Below are 16,975 nucleotides of genomic sequence, written 5' to 3' on the forward strand. Positions count from 1 at the left end.
GGCCATTAAGATGCTCCGAGGGCTGGAACAGCTCTGCTATGGAGACAGGTTGAGAGAATAGGGATTGTTCAGTCTGGAGAGGAGAAGGCTCCAGGGAGACCTCAGAGTCCTTCCAGTGCCTAAAGGGGTTCCAAGAGAGTTGGAGAGGAACTATGGACAAGGACCTGGAGCGATAGGAAAAGGGTGAATGGTTTCCCACTGACAGAGGGCAGGTTTAGATGGGATATTGGGAATAAATTCTTCCCTGTGAGGGTGGTGAGGCCCTGGCACAGGTTGCCCAGAGAAGCTGCGGCTGCCCCATCCCTGGAAGTGTTCAAGGCCAGGCTGGATGGGGCTCTGAACAACCTGGTCTAGTGGAAGGTGTCCTTGCCCATGGCAGGAGGTTGGACTAAGGTGTTCTTTAAGGTCCCCTCCAACCCACACCACTCTAGGATTCTATGAATGCTGTGATAAACTGGAGTCCAGTGGGAGCTGCTTTACTGGTACATTTGTCATGGAAAGCACATCTGCTTTTGGCAGAATGAAAACACTGCAAAAAGTAGCTATGTGTCAAAACAACACTGCACTCAGGGTAAATATTCTGCTGCAGACTTGGGCTTTATAATTTGTTTCCCCAGCACCACTTAGGCTTCTGTAGACATTAAGTAAGGCAATATAATACCCTGTTGGCTGGCTCTGGGGAAAGCTACTCAGCACTGCCAGGGAACTTAATGCCAGCACTGAACTCCTTAGTGCAAAGAAAGGGTGGGAAAGAGGTGGGGACAGACAGAGGCTTCTGGAGTGGCCAGGGACTGGGTCTCCCAGTTGCCAGGTAGCTTAGAGTTACAACTATGCCTCATTTGCCTGAGCAAACTTACCCCACGGGACTATATTTGCAGAGCACGGCCTTTGCTTCCCATTCCTTTGGGCAGTATAAAAATACTGAGAATTCTTCCTCTGGGAGCTCAGCAACAGTTGTCCTTGTGTTGTTGCTGTCGTCCCTGAAACGTGGCTGTGTCTGTGAGCCGTGGTGGAATCAGCGCTTGTCTACGCAACCACTGCCTGCACCAGGTTTATGTTCTGGGGCAGCTACTTCCACTTCACTAATCCCAGTGATATCTGAATATCAAAATGAGAGCTTGGAGTTACCCCTGTAAAACTAGTCTAGTCCCAGGACAACAGGATTGCAATTTTTGGGAGGGAAAACCTAATGGAATTTACTTTGGTATCTTAGCGGTCTGACATCCCAGCTGCAATTAGAAGAGAAAATTGCATCCTGCATCTAAATGCAAGGGAAGAAAAGTAAAGAAATGGCTTCTCTGAGGGAAGAAAGAATCAGAATTATGCACTGCCTGAGCAACATGAATTATTAAACAGGGATATTCTGGGGAAACAGATACTTGTCAAGAGCCCACAGTACATGGTGTTACTGGAGGGGATCCTTCTCCACAGGAGGTTTGGAGAACGGAGTACCATGTGTGATTAGAAGCTGCATAAACATCACTTAAATATAATAAAGTGGCATTTGTACATTTGTTTAGGTCAAGTTGTTTTCCAGCAGCAAGTACAGGAAAACACAGCACAAGCATGCTGTCAGTGCACTCTGTATGAATTAGGTGGCTTTCCACACCAACAAAGCCTCCCAGCCACACAGTCCATCTTCTCACTGCTGGCAGGCACAAGTTAAAACCTACAGACCAGCTACAAATTATCTAGTGTTCAAATGAAGGGGGGAAGATGAGACTTCTCAGAGGGCTGTGACGTCCCCAGGCCTCCCAAGTGGAGAACAGGCACTGGTGTACATTACCTGACCTCCCAAGGAAAGCCCACTGATTACCCCCTTGTCCTGGCAGCCAAAAGCTGTCATGCCAGAGGTATAAGTCACAGGCTGCCAAGCATAGGCATGGAAGACTGTTTAAATAAAACTCTTGATACCACAGCAATGTACAAGTTCATTACATACTGCTATTTAGAGCAGGTCTAGGAAGCAATGATCTTTACCAATTCAACACATTTGTTTTGGGTAGTGCTTTCTTAACAGCACATAGCTTCCCCCAACAGATGTTTTGTAGGTAAGAGATGGGTGTTTGCTATCTTTGGGCAGGCACAGGGAAGGTGTGGGTGAGCACCACATCTATTTTCAACAGTAGCATCACAACAACTTGATGATAGGCCATCTGATTCCAAGTTCAAAAAGAACTGGGAATCTATGTAAAGCACATAGATAAAATTGGATTCTTAACAGGTACAGCATATTAGAAAGTGCATTTATGGCAGGATAGGAATGGGCCTACAGGGCTGAGGGACGTGACAAGGTCTTTAGGCAGCCCTCTGAGAAGTCCAGGCATAGTGACATTTATAAATCAGTGCTAACGTGCAATTTACAAAGGCCACAAAGCTCCCAAAATCTTTTTGTGTGTAGTAACTATGTGCTATTGACTCCCACTGACAAACTGGACAGACAAAGGCTGGGAGTCATGGACATCTCACAGCAACTGGAACAAGTCCCGTGCCTGGCTCGAAAACACCTCATTACAGCCCTGTCAGGCTTAGAGAGGGGACACCAGTTGTGTACGGCAGCAACCAGAACAGGGGGCAGCACCACTGGCACAGATACAAACCTCAAGGGCAGTAGAAGGAGGTAAAATTCTTCAACAGGACATTTTGAGAGATGCTGGTTTTCCTCTTGGTTCCAAACCTACCCCAGCCTTCCCACTGAAGGCTCTGCCAGAGTGTCCTCGCGGGAAGGAGAAGCATTAGTCAGATTCCCCAAAGCTGCACTGTGTATAGAAGATATAAGCAGTGACTACACAGCCAGGCAATCTGTACGTTTCTCATTCCAGGGTTTGGCAGTGGTGACTAACTGGACTGCAGGGCTGCAGAATGTCACTGAGCAAACAAGTTAAAACAGGAACAAGCTCCAAGGACATGGCAGCAGGGAGGAGATGCACAGAAGATGCTCTAATACCAGCTTTCCATGTACCCTGGGACAGAGAGCACCCAACTCCCAGCCTTCAGCCAGCCTGAGCCACTGCACTTCTCTGCTATTAAAATGCAAGGTCTGACAAACATCATCAATGTGACTTCAGGCCTGGCTACGTCAAAACAGACACTTCTTGGCCATGGGAAGGTTTCTCATAACCCTGTCACCCCCCCAAAAAAACAGCATGCTAACTAGAATTATGCCTTGAACACTTCTCCTTGCCTCACCACAATAATATTCCAGGAGAGGTAGTTGCTCATGACTGTGTGTAGTTGCTAATTTCTGGAGATACAGAAGGCATATAATCTCAAGTGAATGAATACAGCTTTTAGGACTTCAGAACAACAAAAGGCAGGGCGACTGCCTGAAGTGCAGAAGCTAAAAGCTTTTTCCTTCAGAACAAGAAGAGAATCGAGTAATTGTCGTTTCCAAGGAGATGAGGAACTTCAGGGATCAGAGCTCAATCTGCAGTTAAATGGATTGGAAACAACTCCTTACCAGCTGCAGAAAAAACATGGACAGAATCACACAGGAAAATCCAGGGAGAGCATTTTCCTGGCACTGTGCACATGCCTCCACATTTAGGAATGGACAGATCGATTAGTTAGATGATCCAGGTTAGCTGTTCATGAATACTAAGGGAGAAGTATTTCCTGTGTTATCCCTTTCCTCATACATCTCCCTCCCATTCACCTCCCTTCACAGCAAACTCTGACAGGTATTTCAGTTTCCCCCTTTATGGAGAGAGAAACCTGAAAATTCTCTCCCACGCTCCGTAAGTGCAATTCTAAGCAGACCAGGGATGTGAAAAACACCTAAAATAAGATCTTAAAACACTCTTTACAACCTCTCCACAAAGACGTTTCACAGGTGCCAAACCACAAAAAGTCAATGCTTCAACAGGATGCCAGATTCTTAGCTTCTCTCAGGTAAAAAAGCAAACCCCAAGAGTTGCAAAGGATTCTCCAGCATCCCTGATACCTTTGTGAGTGCTGTAGAGGGCTGCAAATGTCACCACGAAGAAGGTGGTGGAATATTTTCCAGCATTAACCAGATGAAAGGCCCGTTTGTTATCACGGTAACGGCGCAGGCACTGGATGAATCGCAACCAAGCAGGGATGCACTGGACGACTGCTCTCACTCCGTAGGAGTAGCTGTTACAAATCTGATTATCTGCAAGTGAAAAAAAAAAAAAAAAAAAAGAGTTAAAACCCATAAAACAAAAAGTTAGTAAGTTTAAGTAACACATCCAGATCATCACCTAACTCTCTCACTGCTGCTAATATAACTAACATGCAAGAATTCTAGAAATAATCTATTTTTAAATGTGTTCAAACTGTTGGCAGTACTGTGAATGATCAAATTAAGGATGGAATTACAAAAGGCTTTCTGACACTGGATTTTTGTGCATAAATGGGAGAGCACTTCAAAACTCTGCAGGACACCTCTAAAAGGTTACTTTGCCCAAGATGTCCTTGACCCATTTTCCTTGTACGTTGTAAGAGGAAAAAACATATTTCAGTATGGGATTGAGTTTGGGGTTTTTTGCTTTGCTTTTAAAAAGCAAACCCAGGCCTGGCTTCAAAAACTGAGATGGGAAGCAACTACGCACCATGTCATTTTGTCACCCCTGTGATGTTTGAAAGCCTTTTTTTGGTTGAGGAAGTGACCAGGAAACTCCCAGCTCTCCCTGGAATCCCCCAAGGAGTCCATATTCTTCTGCTGTCTCACTCTGCACATAAACCAAACACCCTCCTGACTAGCAATCTTATTCACATGTTTCTTATTCACACAAATGGAGACAAATTATTAGTTGATATTTATCTCAAAGCACTGAGCCGTCATTCCACTGTTTGCATTGGAAGAGGACAAACTGCTAGGCTCTCAGTTGCTTTATGTATTTCATTTTGATTTTTAATAAGTAAATATTTAGCTACTTGCAATGCTGTCTTAGAGGGAGGGGAAAGATGAGACAGACTGGAAGAACAAAGTGAACACTGATGCTTATTGAAGCACACAGCAAATTTTCACCAAGTGTCAAAACCATCAGACAACACAATTTGCCAGCATTCACTGCTTAAAATGGAAAGACAACAGCCCAATCCACAGGAAGACAGGTACTGTTTTGCCACTGGGAAAGCCAAAGTCAAAATTTATATTCCAGCTCTGTGGCCCTTCTGGCTAGAAAGAAAGGAAGGCAGAGCATGGACAACACTGACATCACAACATCAACTCAAATTGTATATGGGGTGGTACTAAGGAGATTCTTCCATCCTCTCTTGCTTCAGGGAAGTGCGATGGAGCATGTAAGAACCAGGCCACAGCACAGAAAATTGTGTTTAACAGGCTCAGGCAACTTGTTTTCACACTGAGCAACAGGAACAGGCTAAAGGCAAATATATGGTTAAACTACAATGAAATAAAACAACAATGCCAGGAAAATGGATTTCTCTTTCAAATCAGTGGCGCTGGGTCTATATTCTTGATGAATATACATGTCGGGCCAAATGACTGGATTAGAAAATGAACACAGATGTGAAATTCCACTTCTCTGGATGGAAGTAAGAAAGGGAGAACGTCTCTAATGCCGTGTATACAAGAAATGCCTGTTATTTCAATTTCCTATATCACTTGTAGCCCTCTTCAAAACAGAAAGCAAGTTGCCTTGCTCAGAGTCTTTCAGGTCATTTTGACCATGTTCACATGGGCCATCAGCATTACTCTACCTGTATCTGCCAGAAGTCCAGCATTGTCCTCCCACTGAACCTCAAAGCTGTAGAAGCAGATCATGTATTCCAAATCCATGAGAATCACGACCAAGCTGTTGAGTTGATCAGCCAGCCAGAAATCTGCGAAGCCTACCTTGTGGAAGGGAGCAGTGAACACTCGAAACTGTCAGCGAAAAAAAAAAGCAGGAATAATTCATGGCTGTGTCAAAGGCATCTAAATGCAGCAGCAGGACATCATGGCACTGAACAAATATGGAAATAACAGAAATGCTTCAAGATTTATTGCTGATCTTTCACTTCAGCTGACAAAAATGGATAACTACTTCCTCACTTTTAGCACAAAGAACATTCCTGTTTTCCTCCTCCTGTATGCATATATTCTGCGTCTCCCACTTTTTTGGTTTTTACTGGCAGAACAGCCCAGTCTCCTCCAACCAAGCTCTTTCCCAGAAACTTCCAGTCTCCATGTAAGAGCTCTATACGGCTCTGTTTCTCCTGTCACTCCTCATTTTGACCAGCTCTTTCTTTCAGGCACTTACCACATTATTGACATCTTCCACACTTACCTTCTCCCTCACACTTAATGTCCATTCAATTTAGAACTTCAGCATGGCTACTAGTGTGACCATGCCTCAGTTTACTAAACTCACCAGTCATTCTTTGGTGTTAGAAGTTGTAAAAGTGAGGATTGTTACTGGATCTGCCAATGCCTCCAGCAGAGAAAGAGTTAAAGAAAAGGTAGAGGAAATCCTATTGACTGGCAGTTGGACTCCCCCTCAATACCAAGCCACTTTTCCTCTAAGCCTTAACAGCAGTTTTGCTCCTTCCAAACCAGACAGTTTTCATGCTCCATTACCTTTGATTACAACTCTCCCTACCCGGTTAGTTATAGTTACTAATGGCCAATATCTCACAGAGACAGCACCAGCACCATCCGGTCATTCCAAGATTTATGAACCTTCAAATTAATGAAAGCACAGGCTAACACTGATCTTTTATGTTGCTCTCCTTATTAACCTAAAGGGTGCACTGCTCCAGAAATCCAGGAAAGGACTGAAACGTTCCCATCAGCCTGTAACGCAAATTTAAGGCTCTGCTCCTAAATTTCAAAGCCAAATGGGGGACTAAGAGGTAGTGGCATAAAGAATATATGGATCTTGACCCAGAAAGCACAGTGCTCGTGTTGGATGGCACCTATTCCCAAGACTCAAACAGGGCCAGCCATCAGGGAAGACCGTCTTTGAAAGCACCCAGCTGCAGAACAGCTTCTGCAGAGGTCACAGACCTCACCAGCCTTCTTTTGCAAAAGGCCCTTCCTCCCTTTTCCCATCACTCCCTGATACTCTCTTTATCTGTTCATCATAGACCCTTTTTTCCCCATGAACAAAGACTAAACAAAGGAAATGTGAAAACAGCTTTACAGACAGATCTCCCTGGGGAAAAAAAAAAGAGGAAAAATAATATAATCCTTGTTGTTATTTAATTTAGGGAGAGGCACTTCAGCACTGCCAGAGAACAGTGCAAAACTTTTAAGAGAGTAGAAGCTTTTCACCTAAAGGTTATGGCAGAGCAGGAGTCAACAGATACGTCCACGACATATCTGGCATTGGCATCTTGGGTTAACTATCCTTCCGAGCTGCCATTTGAATCCTCCTAATGTCAGGTACCAAGGACTGGGGCTTCTGGATGCTGTCCAGGCACAGCTGGAGCTGCAGCCCAACTTCTGCAGCGCTGGCAGTGAAGGTACCACAGGTACCTCCACACTTCCCAGCTCAGAATCAGTTGCAATCCTATATCAACAGTTCCACAACCTGAGCACAGACTTCCCTGGTGCTGATCACTGCACTTTGAATCAGTGCTGAGATGGCAGATATTTGAGCTGGAGCTGAACACTTCCTAGATTTTCACCTCTCGCAGAGAGGCTCCCTGCACTTGTGTCACCACTCAGCTCCCCGCAGAGAGTGTGGGCATGTGGACACTGTGCCATTCCCTATGGTCGGATCCAATTCCTCTTGGCAAGCTGCTCTCCTCAGCCCACACAAGGGCACTCATGGGCTTCTCACCCAGCAGCAAAGAGAAAAAGATCGCTCACCTAAGCATGTAGGTGAGAAAGAAGAGCCTGGGATAGGAATTAGACTCACTGTGGGCTAAATAACTTTTTTCACTCAGAATAGATTCAATTACGATGTAATTTACCATCCCTCAGGGATTAGCACAAGAGATCCCACTCAGGAGCAACAGCAGGCTCTGATATTGATCACAGTAAGCCTCCTAGATCCACAAGGAAATGCTACAACACAGTAAAGTATGACCCTGACTCGGTTTTAGAAAAATGAAGGTGCCAGTAATGCTCTGCCACACCTGATGTATCAGACTTCGTTTTGGCTGGGAATGAAACATATGAAGCATGTGAAGAAAAATGCTCACTAAACGAAAATTTGCGTGAGCAGCACAGTTCTCACACTTGCATTATTTAAACCTCCTTTCACCCAGAGAGCTGCTGGCAACTGTGTGGAGAAAAAAAATACACCTAGCAGCCAATAAGAGCTGCTCTTTAGGTGCTTTGTCTGGCCTATTTTTTCCCCCCTTCCTCCTTCCACATAACACACAGAAGTACTGTGTCATTTCCCACCATTAAGGTGATCTTGCATTTTGAAGAAGCTTTTTTTTCACCCCAAGAGACCTTGGGATGAATTGGCCTCTGCATACTCAAAGGTATTCAATGAACCTTATGGGTTCCCTTCCAACTCGAGATATTCTATGACTCTGAGAGTATCTATTGACTAATCTAATCTGTATCAATCTGAGACACTAGTTACAATGATATGAACTGACAGAACAAGGGAGAATGGCTTCAAACTGAAATAGAGGAGGTTTAGATTAGCTATTAGGAAGAAGTTCTTCCCTGTGAGAGTGGGGAGGCCCTGGCACAGGATGCCCAGAAGGGTTGTGGATGCCCCATCCCTGGATGCTTAAGGCCAGGTTGGACGGGGCTTGGAGCAACCTGGTCTAGTGAAAGGTGTCCCTGCCCATTGCAGTGGTGTTAGAACAAGATGATCTTTAAGGTCCCTTCCAACCCAGGCCATTCTATGATTCTACAGCTCTATCACAGACTGCAGTACAGTCTGGAGAACGCTGGAACAGAGTAGGTGCTGCAAAGTGCCTACACAGCTCTGGGTACACTGAGAATCTCACCCTGGTAAGGTATTAAGGTAAATTAGCACAGATATTAATAATAATGGCCAGTCTTTGCGAGTGAAGATCGGGGGAAGGTCTCTACACCTTCCAGCCTGCGCATTGGATTTTTTAGGTGAGACACAGTGTGCGCGGAACTGAGCCCACCCTTTAATCCTAAGGTTCATCTGCCGGGGCCAAGCGAGCTTGGACGGTGGCAGCGAGGTCCTCAGGATGTAGATGGGTTGCCTTTTTAAGGGCTAACCAGCTCCATCTGCCCAGGGAGCGTCCCTGACCTGGAATCGAACCCGGGTCTCGGCGGTGATAGCGCCGCGCCCTTAACCACTAGACTACCAGGGGCTCCCAGCACAGATATTACTCATATGGTTAAAGAATTCCAGTGCTTCCCCTCACACCAGGGGACAGCAATCAGACTAATGAGGCTTGGGACTAAAGGTACATCCATGAGGGATGGCTGAATGCTGGAACGCAAAAAAGGAAAAACTAAAATAGTGGTAAGCCAGCAAATCAAATAACAGAGGTTAATTCACTGTGTGTGTACCTGCACACACAGCCTCAAAGCATGACTCTACATTTCATCTTTGCCATGTTCTAGATAAAGTTAACTGTTTTAACTGGCATTAAAACAATTCTATGAAGAACACCAGCCAGCCAAACCCTTTTCTGCCTGAAGTTCTCAGAGCAGCTCCAGGAAAAATAAGGTATCAGGGGAACCAACTTGATTAAAATCAATTTAAAAGGACATACAGGGTGGGGATGAACATCTGAAACAGCCATTTGGGAAGAAAGTGATGAGTCATCCAACAAGTTTGAAAACTTCTTTTTTCAGAGCTCCCACTTGTAACTGGAACACTGAGGCAGCACATGTATTTACATTCAATTTACCAGACTTATCTGAAAAATAAGACCTGGGTCTAAAATAAAGACTTTAACACTACAAATAGATTTGCTGAAAAAAAAATCCATCCATGAACATAATTTTACAAGCAGTAGCCTTTGCAAAGGTTGCCTCTCCATCAGTGAACCCTCTCTGCCAGCTGGAGCTGAGGAGAACTCATGCAGCCTTGCCTTAGAGCACAGGAGCCCTAATCAAACTGTTTCACTGCATTAGGGAACAAACAAGTCAAGAATGTCTCTACATGTGCAGAAGTCTGTATACAGCTATCTATAGGAAGATTAACACAATGAGACTGACACAGAAAGCAGAAGATGCTTCTGTAAATCCATCCTCAAAAACTATTTGCAGCCAACACCTGATCAGGTCTGCTCTATAAAAACATAGTGGTATAAGCATCCCAGCATTCCTCTTCACTGAAGATTAGTGATACCTGTATATACTTCACAGCTACTGCTCAGCCACAGTTGGTTTCTTTATTTTAATTATTTAAAGAAGGTTTAGAGACTTACCAATAGTTTGAGTAGCCAAAATCGGGACTTGTAATATAAGGTTTTGGTAGGGTTGATGAGAAAAAGCAACATGAAGCCGTACAAGATAAGTGGATTCACCTGCATAGGGATGTAGGTGAATTTACCATATATACATGCCAGCAGGCTCAGGCACCACAAAACGCCCAGGAAACCAGCAATCTACAAGGAAAAAAAACAAACCACACAGATACCTTATGAAAATACAGTTCTGAAACCTACAATGAAGTCTCATTATAAGAAAAGGGAGAGCAGTGCTCAATCCTGTAATCTAATCAGACTTCAGCAACTTCCTCTTCTAATTGTATTAGAGCTCCTTGCCAGGAAACGGCGCAGGGTTTATCCTTCTGATATGCTGCACAGCTCAGCCACTCTTACAATCCCTCTGTTTACCTCAAAGAGATGTTGATGGGACAAGTTGCTGCGGGGATTGAGTTCGAAGATGAGGACGTGATTGACTCCAGCCTGTCTCCAGCCATAGGTGTTGATACCCAGGAGAAAGAGGAATTCTATCAGGAGAAAGCCACCTCGATAGATTCTCACCAGTGGCCACACATTTGGTCCATCTATAAAAGCCACACCTGACAAAGACAAAAAAAGGAAGGACCTTAGGGATAGCAGAAGGCACCTCACATTGTGCTCCATAGCTTTTTACTGGTTCTTACATGAGAGAAAACAGAGTACACTTGTATAAAACTGCATATTCCAGCAAGTGGAGGAGTGCCTAGCCTGTCAGAGAATTTAGGAGTATCCTGGGGAAAATTCCCTCTCCAGCTGGTGTAATCGAGTCATGAGCAGCGTCCCTGCCTCACATTACAGGCACAAGCGTCAGCACCAGCATAAATCCGACTATATGCACTTAAATATTCTGGTTTAATAGAGATGAAATCCCAACAGACAGATACACAAAACACTTCACCTCCCCACAAAACCAAGAAGCACAATTTACGGCATTTAAAACAACGCTAATCTGTGCCTAATCACGGAACTCAATACAAAAGGTGATGCAATACATATTCATAGCCAGCCATACAACACTCAGCCGCACCCAAACAGAAATCCCAGCCTAAGGCAGCACTGCTGGAAAGCCTGTTGCTTTCTTTGTTCAGTCTTAAGGGGTTTGGAAGAGAATTTGCTTCATTTCAGAAAACAAATTGCCTCATAGAGCAGCAACTTTATCCAGCACAAGTCTCTTTGCAAAGTACTGTCCTCGAGTTGCCTATACAGGTTATGAGAAATAACACAGTTATTCGAATCCTCAGTCTTTGTTTCAGTGAGAGTTTCTCAGCCACATATTTTCTTAAGAGGGTTAAAAAGAAGAACATACACTTTTACAGAGTTGAGGCTGAGAATTTTTTTCCCCTTAAACCTGCCTGTCTAAATTACAGCCCCAAGTTCTTCAAACTGTTTTTCAGAGACAGCATATCCATAAGGAATTTCACGTGTTCAGCATCTATACTTTAGACTATATAAATTATGGAGAAAAAATTGTGAAAGGAACAAAGGCTCAAGAACTGTTGCTTTAAATTTGAAACTTATAGAAACCACTGGATTCAGACAAAGCAGAATCAAATTTTGGACAGAAATTACATGCCCCCAAAGAAGGTGAAAGAAATGAGTCTTAAATGTGGAACTGCAAAAGCAGCTTTCCAAATTTGAATCTGGAAACCAAAGGAGATCACAGAATCATAGAATAGACAAGGTTGGAAGGGACCACAGTAGGCCATCTGGTCAAAACTCCAAACAGGACAGAGTTGCCTGAAAAATCCTGACTAAGAAGTGACCAGAGAGATATAGCCAGATATAGACAGATATAAGGAGAACACACCAACAGGATAGACCTGCTGTGTGCTACTTCAGACAGAACACCCAGACAAAGGTTTCTCCTGAGGTGAACAGGGTTCAGTATGACAGTACAGCATATGACTTCCATAGCTAATGCCCACTAATCTTATTTCTGGCCTCTCAGGGCAGTAGAGGACCACAACTGCAGTGTGGAACAGCAGCTGGAGAAAAAGCAGACACTGAGGAGTACAAGCTGCTGAGAGACCAAACCGCAGAAGTTATGAGTATTTCTGTATATTCTTTCATCTGATACTAAGACATTGTCTAGTTCGGTTTCCACAGTGTAAAGGCTTGATTTGATTCCCTTTTCACTTTTCCAAACTGAACACTTTTCTTCCTAAGAGTTGAACAGTTTGAGTGAAGACCCCCTCAAGGACCCCAATTGCAGGGAAGTGCCCAAAGGTGTCCAAGGTCTCCAACTGTGGTGACCCAACCCATAGCTCTGAACTGCAGCCCCAAGGCAAAGAGTTTGTCCATTCCTATACTCTCTCCACTTAAATCCAACACAAGTGAAGTCACCTCCTGCCATTGGCAGGGATGTGACACTCAACCAGCTCATCCCTTCAGCCAGCACAGGCTCTGCAAAAGGTGCTCAGAGAGGAAAACACCTCTGGTGACAAGTTCAACAGCATCATAGCCTACTTCTCTAGCAAGAGAAGGGCACTGCTGCTGCAAAGGACTTGAGAGTTTGCATGAAACCTTACAGGTTTCTGGTTACTAAAACAAATGCTCATTTCCAGGAACCTCAATTACACACTAGTTTGGCACCCAGGAAAGCCCATACAGAAACAGTGAGGCCTCAAAATTTGTCCTCTTTAGGGTGACTCCCTCCTGGGATCCACCTGCAGCATTTGCAGCCTTTAACAGATGCCAAGTTATGAATTCATCACTGTGAAATATTGCTGCTCGAGCTTTCAAACCAGGCAATACAGCAGTGGGTCACTAATAGAAGCCATGTTCTGATGCTGTTTCACAGAATCTACACATAGAACACTAAAATCCTATCTTAGCTGATCAAATCATAAAAATAATTCAGCAAAAGCAGCTGAGAGGTTAACAAAGTGTAAGACGATTAAAAGCAAACACTTAGGAGTCAGAATCCAGGTTTTGTCCCATATCTGTAGTAACGCAGAGCTATCAGACCATGCCTGCTGATACAACACACTGGGTTAGTAACACCTGCTTTACACAGATATATAATCATTTTTGTGAATTCCTTCTCACAACTGTGGCACCTTTTTAATTCTTAACAAAGAAAGCAAACACAACTGGTTTTGATCATATTTGCATCTCACAGAGGGATGAAACATTTAAGTAACAGATTTCTGTTACTTAAATGAATAAAGAACAGCTTCTACACATTAAACAGCCCCTTCATGTAGATGGGTCAACTTTTTGTCTCTACCACTGGAAGACCAAATGGAAAGCACTGCAAACAGCTCCTCAAACAGAGGCATTTTATCCCAAGAGATGGCTGGATCCAATTACAGAAACATCCGATTAAAAATTCTTTTAAGTCAAAAACACAGACATGGGCTTTCCCTAATGCAAGAGCTCGTAAGTTGATTTGTTAAGCCTTTTCCTTTGTACTGCTTAAGTAAGTTACAACACTACAGAAATCACACATACAATTAGTAAAGCCGCTTGTGATTAAGCACTGTGTCTGGATCTACAGTACTAATGTGGCTCTTGCTCTAATCAGAGGCCAAACTCAGAAGGCACAGAGCAGAATAAGGCCAAGACCTGAGGTACGCAACAATTTATTGCAGCTTTTAAACAATCTTGCCAGCATCTGCCAACAAGAAAAATTCAGTTAATTCCATTAATAGGCATCAGGCATTGAAATCCTAGGAATTTCCAGATGAAAATGTCACGAGTGCCATGTGCTCACGTGGCTCTGTGTCTGGTCTTGTTCTCTGTAGGGAGTCAGTGCCATGGAAAATTTAAGTTCTACAAGCACCTGTCTCAAGGTGGGCGAGGGCTGTGTGTTTATGGCAGGGAACAAACATCCGTCTTTTCACACAGATGTTGCACCCTCAGAATATCCCTCAAAGAATAAGGAGAACACATCATAACATGTACAAAATCCACATACCTAACATGAGACAAGCCACAACCTGCTACTGAGCGGAACTAATAATTCACACCAGAGTGATCCAGCTCTGATTTAACCCAGAACGCCCTGAACTGCCCAGTTCAGGTCCAGGCCCTCATTGATTGATGAGAGTACATCCAAACCAAGGTATGGCAGGATACCCACCTGAAAGTACGACAGTGACGTTCAGTGCAATGAACAACCCACAGAACAATCCAACCCTGAATGTAGTCCAGGCTGGTACAGGCTGTGAACAAAGCAGTGGCAGAATTAACATGGGGTGAACAGGTTATCAGCAAACTCAGATTAGTTTGCAGAGTAAATTTAAAATCAGAAATACAATGCCCTGGTCCCTGATTGCCCTCTTGCTCTTGAAGTGAGGTTTTTTTAAACTGAAAATGCTGTATAATATTCTTGCTGTGTTGAAACTGGGCTTGGGTATCTCAATGCCCTTTGAAAAATATTCCAGACCACACAAACACTAAGCATATATTATTATTAGCACAAATTTCCTTTCACTGTTTCTCATCCCTTCATTACCTTGTCTGCATGCATTAGGAATAGTAACCTATTTCCAAACCTTCCGGAACTAAAGCAGATTATGTGACCATGCTGACCTCACTGGGTGCATGAGCACGCTCACATCAATTACTTTCACTACTTTGTTGAGATGTTGAGTCTAATTTGGCACCTTGACAAGCTGGAGAAGCAGCTTTGTTCCACAGCCCCATCTCTCACCTGAGCTGCTCCTAAGGGTGGAACACGCAAACGTTTCATTGCCTTCTGTCTGTCTCCATCTTCCAACTCATTGGTCACCACTTCCTAAGGAGATAAAAAATACATACCACTGAAGTTCATTTGAATGATGAGCGTGTGGTAATGCACTAAAACAAAAAATAATGATTGGTTTCCATGTTTCACGGAACCCTAGCCCCGTACTCCTTTAATACAGAGTAACAAAGACACGAAAAACTCACTCTGCTGCACCAAGTTCCTACACAATACAAACTAACACTGCACTAACTTTTTCAAGGGAAGAGTTACCAACTGAAGAGAACATACCCAAATTTATGTAAGAAGTGCCTGAAATCCGTGGCACTTCAAAATCCATTATCAGGTAGTAAATACAAGCTATACAGAGGGCAAAACATTATAGAAATTATAGAATCATAGAACAATTTGGGTTGGAAAGGACCTGAGAGATCATCCAGTTCTGCAATGGGCAGGGGGACACCTTCCACTAGACCTGGTTGCTCAGAGCCCCATCCAACCAGGCCTTGAACACTTCCAGAAACCAGCAGTGAACAAAACCCCATGGTTTTCTAGTTACTAGAGGAGCAGTGCCCAGAGCAGCATCTTTACCTCTGTTTCAGAGATGAGCTGGTTGATCTTCTTGCAGGTGTAGAAGGGGGCCACCTCCACCTCCGCCACCCTCCACTCCGCCCCCCGGGCTGTCTCCAGGTTCTTGTCATGTTTCTTCAGGATCTTGCGGAAGCCAGTGAAGTTCAGGTTCTGCAGGCAAGGGAAAATACACGCTGCTTTTAACCTCAGTCAGCTCCCAACAAAGTTCAGTGGTTCTCTCTCCAGTGCAAGCAAATAAAGGAATATTTAATAGGAAGAATCAAAATTATTACATCCATTGTCAGGAAGTGTCAGAGTTATTACTTTGTTATAAGTAATACATATTCCTTCTAAGTAAAATAAAATATGGGGGACTCAAGGGCATAAAAAGAGGCAACTTATTTCCAGGGAGCTACCTGAACCCTTTTATTCCCTGAAAAGCCAGATCACTACCATTTTCCTCCTTTATGCAGGACATGACAACATTCCTGATGACACCTTGAAGAGAAATAACCTTCAAGGGGTTTTCCCTTCTGAAAAGGCTGAGGTACTGACTCCTTGTTTCTTTAAACTTTACACTGGTTTCAAATCAAGTCCTCTAGATCATGGAAGGGAAATCTTTGCACAAAAAATGTCAGCGCTGCATGTTAAATCCAGACAAGTGCATCCCCACAGCAGCATCCTTTTACATGGAGTATGTTGCACTATGACTAAAACAGCAGTTTATAGGCTCGCAGATGTGGGAGATGTAACTCTCCAGTCTGCAGAGATAAGCACACAAAGCTTAAACCAGGAATTAACTGTTGATTTACAAGTTATATACAAGCCCTGACTCCACTTTTCCAACGCACAGTACCCAAGACAGGTAAAGTTCATCACACTGCAGACAACTGCTGCCACATGATGTATTTGCAATCCTGTACTTCATTATGCAGGAAACTCCATCCGGAGACCCAACATTTCCTTCAAGCAAAAGCAGAAATGCAGAGGGATCATGGTAAGATTCACTTCCGAAAAAAGCTTAGCGTAGCTTGGAAAGAAAAATGTAGAAAACAGCAAAATCCAGTGCCCTGGGGAGAGGCACCAACTACTCACTGATATTATTTTCAATCTAATTATGCTTAGGGTGATTTAATACCAGACCCCTCCAAACTAGGTGGGGAAATGAGGCTGGGGAGACAGGCTCAGGAAGCCGAAGCATTAACGATCTGCCTTACTGCAGACATGAGACTTTAATTACTTTCTACTGGAAAAGCCAGCATTCCACCCCAGGGAGAGCAGAAATTTCAAATGAAAAACCGCACCAAAATGATGATTTTGGTCAGATTTTTTTCTGTGGCCTGAACTAACATCCTTTCATCTCCATGGGTGCAAACTCAGACT

General features: G+C 43.8%; 1 protein-coding gene across 1 annotated transcript in view; it reads right to left on the reverse strand.

Annotated features, from left to right (window-relative positions):
- Positions 1–16,975, reverse strand: part of XPR1 (xenotropic and polytropic retrovirus receptor 1) — a 113,655-nt gene that overhangs the window by 16,558 nt on the left and 80,122 nt on the right. The window contains exons 5-11 of the mRNA XM_050306725.1: positions 15,614–15,763; positions 14,990–15,073; positions 14,417–14,498; positions 10,705–10,892; positions 10,294–10,473; positions 5,689–5,854; positions 3,944–4,135 (exon numbers count right to left, since the gene is read on the reverse strand). Of these exons, the coding sequence (XP_050162682.1) occupies positions 3,944–4,135; positions 5,689–5,854; positions 10,294–10,473; positions 10,705–10,892; positions 14,417–14,498; positions 14,990–15,073; positions 15,614–15,763 (1,042 nt within the window). The remainder of the gene's footprint in view (positions 1–3,943; positions 4,136–5,688; positions 5,855–10,293; positions 10,474–10,704; positions 10,893–14,416; positions 14,499–14,989; positions 15,074–15,613; positions 15,764–16,975) is intronic.

This window comes from Myiozetetes cayanensis, unplaced genomic scaffold (genome assembly GCF_022539395.1).
Source record: "Myiozetetes cayanensis isolate MyiCay16 unplaced genomic scaffold, myiCay2020 scf12, whole genome shotgun sequence".
Lineage (NCBI taxonomy): Eukaryota > Metazoa > Chordata > Aves > Passeriformes > Tyrannidae > Myiozetetes > Myiozetetes cayanensis.